Source organism: Ammospiza nelsoni, chromosome 6 (assembly GCF_027579445.1).
Source record: "Ammospiza nelsoni isolate bAmmNel1 chromosome 6, bAmmNel1.pri, whole genome shotgun sequence".
NCBI classification, from domain to species: domain Eukaryota; kingdom Metazoa; phylum Chordata; class Aves; order Passeriformes; family Passerellidae; genus Ammospiza; species Ammospiza nelsoni.
Window position 1 is genome coordinate 43,139,779 of NC_080638.1, and position 6,000 is coordinate 43,145,778.

General features: G+C 48.8%; 1 protein-coding gene across 1 annotated transcript in view; it reads left to right on the forward strand.

The window, feature by feature from the left end:
• The window catches only part of ADCK1 (aarF domain containing kinase 1), a 71,963-nt gene extending 68,909 nt beyond the window's left edge, over positions 1-3,054 (forward strand). Inside the window, exons 10-11 of the mRNA XM_059474251.1 lie at positions 659-852; positions 2,060-3,054. Of these exons, the coding sequence (XP_059330234.1) occupies positions 659-852; positions 2,060-2,231 (366 nt within the window). The 3' untranslated portion in view covers positions 2,232-3,054. The remainder of the gene's footprint in view (positions 1-658; positions 853-2,059) is intronic.
• The last annotated feature ends 2,946 nt before the right edge of the window (positions 3,055-6,000 follow it).

Genomic DNA, 6,000 nt, shown 5'->3' on the forward strand with positions numbered 1-6,000 from the left:
ATCATCTGCTACTGGCTGCTGTCATACAGGATATAAATCTAGATCTGACAGATGACAATTTGATGATTTTTATCTCTTGGGTTAACATGGTGCTTAACTGCATAATTTTTTTCTCACTTCTGCTGAATTGTGTTGAGGACAGAGGACTAAACTAGGCCTTGGAAACGGCTTCATCAATATAACATAGAGCCATGAGTTGCATGGGGCAGTGAAGACCAAGCAGCTTGGTTGTCTTTGCAGCATGCCTCCACCTTCTTGAGCAATTCTGCTACCTCAACTCTGCCAGTTTTGGGGCTGGTGAGGTGAGAAGTCTCCAAGGGCAGTATTGAGATCTGGTTGCTGCAGGCTGCCTAGGACTAAGAACCAAGACAGCAGTGAGTGGCTGTTCTCCTGAGAGGCTATTAATCCTGCCAGTGAGAGGATGGGTCCTTACCTCACTGAGGGGCAGATGGGATATGGCAAGAGTGATCTGTGCTATGAGTGCTGTTCCCAGTGTCTGCAGGAAAGCAGACAGAGCTCTGTAGCTTCTGGCCTACTGTCATGGTCTGTTAAAACATTGTTCTCTTCCTGGCCAATCTCAGCTGCATCTGGACCTGAATTTGCCATATACTCTCACCTTCTCTCTCCTTTCTCCCTGACATGACCTGGCTGGCCACAGGACATGGAGATCCGGTCCAACGCTGCTGCTTACTTGCCCCAGATCACCCAGCTCCTCAACAACGTTCCCCGCCAGATGCTGCTGCTGCTGAAGACCAACGACTTGTTAAGGGGGATTGAGTCAGCCCTGCACACACGGGCCAGTGCCAGCTCCTTCCTCAACATGTCTCGCTGCTGCATCAGAGCTGTTTCCACGTGAGTCTCTTAGCAACTCCGTCTGTAGATTGTGTCTGGTGGTTGTCAAGCAGGTCGATGGTGACCAGACAGGGCTGAGGTCAAGCGAAGAGGTCAATATGTGAGTTGAGGTCCAGGCCATGGGGCTTCACAGCAGGGCATGAGCGGAGGACCATTACTCTTCCAGTGTAGCTCAGGCAGGAACTGAAGGTGCAGGTCTGAGACCAGCTGAAGTTCCTGGGCCTATGGGCAGAGGGTTGGGAGTGGTTCCAGGCTAGTCAGGGCCATTAAGGCTTATTAGGGCCTCACTCAGGGAGCCTGACAAGGCTCTGACTCAACCTCTTGACCTGTTATTGTTAGCTGTGGATCTCTTCCTCTCATTGTGGTCCTACCCCTGCTCAGTTACACATCTCAGCCTCTGTCTGTGCTGTTCTTACACCCATCATCCTCTCCAGAGGACAAGCCTGTCACCCTGGGGCTGGAGACGGGGTTAGAGTCAGAGGCCTTAGGTTAAGGGTTTAGGATTTTTCCCCCCAGAGGAAGAGAAGGGGCTTCTTGCCCATTATAGGCATTGCCAGTAGGCAGTATTTGTGAGTAGCCTAGATCTGAAAGTTCACTGCAACCTGATTGAGGGGCTTGGGCTGACTGAAGATCAGGGTGATGTTTAAAATCCAGGAACAGGAGTTGTGCAAGTGATTTCCCTCTGTGAGTGTTATGAATCAATGCACTTCTGCCTCAGATTCTTCCTCCTTGTAGATGAAATAACAGTTATTTCTTGGGCTGATGAGGGACCTATGAATACCAATTAGCCCCTGCTAAAGAAAGGCAAAGAAATACTTTTCCTGGAGTCTGTATGTCAGGATTGCTGGACTCTTAAAAGTGTGCTACCAGGAAAAGCAATAGGAGTGTGCATCTGTCTCTGTGAGCTGAGGTGAAGCTGGCATAGAAGCAGAGGAATGCCATGTCCCAGGATCACTACACACAGTGGGAAGAGAACTGAGTTCTCAAGGGAGCAGGCTGTCTTTTCTGCCAGTTTCATTCTAAGAAAGGTGGTCCCCAGCTCCTCAGAAGCACTGCTTAGAGAAAATCCCTGCTCCCTGGGAATTCTCCAGATGGGGAGATATTGCCACCCCTGGGGAGCGTCAGTTGTGCAGAAGATGTAGGACAGGCCTCCTGCCTCCTGGGCTGTTTCCTGCTGGATCTAATGCAGCTGTTTCTCTCATTCTAGGTACCAGAGGAGCAAGAGTCACTCGCTTTACAGGAGGGCCCAGATCTCACTCACAGAAGCCCTAAGCCTGTGGCAGATCAACTTATATGAACTCTTTTTGTGGCTGAAGGGGTCCCAGCTGGGGAACTGGGTCATTGCTCTCCTGAGACGGATGCAACATTTCACATACTGACATGAACTGGTGGGAGAGGCCTGGGTGCTCCCTCCCTCCCTTCTGCTCTCCATGGCACATTTATCTTTCTGACTATTTCTGTCTATTTTTGGGTCTTACTCCACATTACACACTGCACTATCCTTTTCTTTTACAGCATTAGCTTCCTCTGTGGCACAGAGAGGTTGAGTTGGTACCAGAACCCTATTGTTTTGTAGTTTAGGAAAAGTAGGTGCATGATACCTTGTGCCAGGAAAGACAGGTAAGGATACCTTCTTTCATCATTTGTGCAAGTTAAGTTCCACTCAGATTCTAGTGGGATTGTGCTGGAAGCAAATGCCTCTTTGACTCTTTCTTAAACAATCTTAAAGAATTTAAGAGAATCCCAGCCCTACCTAGAATGCCCCTAAACATTTCTTAGACCCTCAGAGGTGGTAAGTCCCTTTAAAATGCAATAGGGTTTCTATTAGTTTGTGCAATCTCCTTAGTCTGATTTCTGTTTAGGTGTGCAGAAGGTTTCTCAGAGGAGTGAGACCTTGTGGAAAGCTGTCACTAGGGTTTTCTTTTCTAGCTCCAGGGAAAGAGGACTCAAATGGTGAGAGTGGTGGACTGGGAGTCCAAGTTTCTAAGGTTCATCTCCAGTCCTGTCAGCAAGTGCCTCTGGTTTTGGACTTCTCCTGGCCTGTTTCTTTGCAGGTGAAATGGGAGATGGGGACAATGATCTTGCCCCTCTTCTGAAATTCCAGGAAGGCAGTAGGAATGACAGCTCAGTGCTCTAAACTGCTGGTAATGTATATGTACTGTACAATACTTCCACATGACAAAATAAATGTGTTGTATCGAAGACTTTGGGGGAGGGATGCTTGGCTGTGCACTAGAGTTATGTTTGGGTCTCTAACCTAAGTCCTATTTCCATTTCTCCACAAGGGTGTGATGCCAGGCACTGCCGGCAACTCCTTGTAAGCAAAATGTCCACTTGGTCTTTTCTCTGCCCAAGAGGTTTGTGCCGCATCTGAGTCCTCTGGCACTGCATCACATGTGTGTTGGGATGGAATGCAGGAGCAGGCATCTTTCTGCTGGGAGGACACCTCAAACCCTTCCAGATCCACGCTGAGTCTGCTTGCTCCCTGCCTGTGGAAGTGCACTGCAGCACATCTGTGAGATGTCACCATTCCCATGGCACAGTGAGCATTTCACCTTGTCACTGCCTGTGACGTTTTACTGCTCTGGCCCAGACAAAAACCTGCCATTTGCTCGGTGGTGCAAGTGACAGGTCTGATGGCTTTGATTCTGCAGTTTTTTCTACAGAAAGCCTCACCTAGAGGTCTGCTTTATGTGAGATGTAATTGAGATACTGGGATACAGCTCTGCTGCTTGTAAGAATTCCTTTAGCCAGGAAAGGTGGATGGAGGTGGCTGCTTACATCATCTCAGCTTTTCTCAAACTATCTTGGTGAAAGGGGGTGTGAAGGACAGGATGGAAATGTTCATGTACTGTCAGAAAGCTTGCTAAGCTGAGGGTTACACCAAACTGTGTCTGAGAGCAAGCCACAAGAAGGCCATTCACTCTCCCAGTTTCCATACAATTTTCCAACTTGCACAGGTGTGAGACCCCACCTTGAAGTGAGTTTATTTGCTTGGGAAGGGGAGCAGGGGACAGAGTGCAGGTAAGTGTGTGTGTGTGAGTCCCTGGCAAATCAATCATCTTGGTGGCTGTGCAGGAAAGGGAAGGAAAGTAATCCAGAAAAGGTACCTGGCTGCTGGTGGGCTTGGGCATGTGGGTTAGGGGCTGCAGATGTGCAGACAGTGGCTGTGTACATGCACAAGCATGTCGGCAGAACTGGCTGGCTCGGGGCTGCCAAGAAGTGGTGTGTGATTAGCAGGGTTCTGGACAAGGTATTGCTGAATGTGGGTTTTAGGTCTCTTTGGGTAGTCAGTCACCTGATCCTGGCATTAGCTCTCTGAGCCCTTCCTGCTTTGGGGGCAGCAGCAGGAGTGATGTGCTCTCTGATCTTTGCTAAGATCAAAAGAGAAACCCAGTGTGACTGAATGTCCTTGCAAAGCTCGTCTCCAACCCCTGCAATGACAGGTCAGAGATTCCCTTGACTTCTGGGTCATATGATGGCATCAGGGAATGGAGTGGTGGTAATTGCAGGATGAGACTCCTGAGTTGACAGAGAGTCACTGGGGCCCTGGAATACTGGTGCTGCAGCCTGTACATGACTAATCTTGGCTCATGTGAGCAGTCTGGCTGAATCTGTGCCTTGCTCAGGCAGTTACAGCTGGTAGGCTGGCCAGCATGGGTGGACCTGACTTGTTCTTATCACAAGTAGAGCTCCTTTCAGAAAGCTGGCCTGGTGTGCCTTGTTGAAGTCCCAGAAACCCTCTAGTAATGGTCACCAATTGCACATCCTCACCTTGTAGCTGATTCTGCAAATGCCTTTGCCTGTTCATGGCTGGATATACTGACCAGAGCACTGTTTGGGTTTTGCATCTGTGGGTAAAGCTCATCCCACATTTAGGCCCTCATTTCTAGAGGATCCCATGTTGTGGAGAGGCTCCCTGTAGCTGTCATTTACATTGGCTGTCAAGATCACAGCTGCCCTCAGCCATGCATGTTCTTTCACTCTTCAAAATCCCACCACATGACTGCTAGTTCTGCTATCTGAGGAGAGTCCTGACTCTAAAAGTGGTAGGGAACCAGCAGCCCCTCAGACTGTTTCTGGCATTGTGCAGCAGGCAGAGAACCGGGAATATTTGGCAGGGCTTTGTCTGTTGTAATTAGTCTCTGCTGGGAAGCTCTGTGTTGCAATGTTAGCAGAGGGACTCCTCCATCAGTTGTGCTCAGCTCTCACCCTTCCCACAGTCAATCAATGAAGGTTTGTCTTAAGAAAGAACAAGCAAACACATGGTGTTTGACCCTCTAACATTCCTGCCTTGTCTTTTTGCTGAAAGCTCTCAGAGGTGAATGTGTTAACAGGATTTTGAAAAGACACTTTCTCATCCCAATTTGCAGTTGTCAAACATGAGTAACCTGGACCAGGTCTATACACGTGGCCTCTCCTTCCAACCTGCATTTAATGGTGTTTTCACCACCAGCAAACACAGCTTCTGCTGCTTTGCTTACAGGCAGCACATGGGCTGCTGTCTGCCCAGCTTCAGCTGTGAGTGAATGAAGCTTGGTGCAGACCCTAAATGTTAGCCTTGCACCCCACCAACTCTTCCTCAGGACTAACATGGGGGTTAGAGCTGTGGCCAGAGGTGCAAAACTTATGGGCATCTTTCAGCTCCTGCAATATGAAGTACTTTGTTGTAGCCTTATGGCATCACCAATCCTAATGCTGTCAGTGCTCTCAGATGTGTTGGGAAACCAGTGGACATTTAATCTGGCATTTAGATGTGCCATCATTACATCTGCTGGAGGTGGAAAATGGGGCAGTCAGGGAAAATGAAGTTGCTGTGCAAAACTTCCAGGAATCTTGGGTATGAAGTGAACATGCTTCTGCACATCCAGCTGAAGGAAAGTCAGAGAGAGCATTAGTCCAGGCTGGGCAGCATAGCCTTTGCCTAGCCCATCTAGTGAATGCTAATGATGACAAGTGGGTGGCATTTAGATTTGCAGATCAAGGCTTCATGGTGCTGTCTGCCATCTTGCAGAGGTGTACAAACCTCATACAGTTGCAGTGTAGAAGCTTCAGAATGATTCACATGCTGCTTCCCACAGCATATGTCTTATGAACTGTGACTTGAGTGCAGCTTGGCCAGTGTCAAAGTCATTCCCAATGACTCCC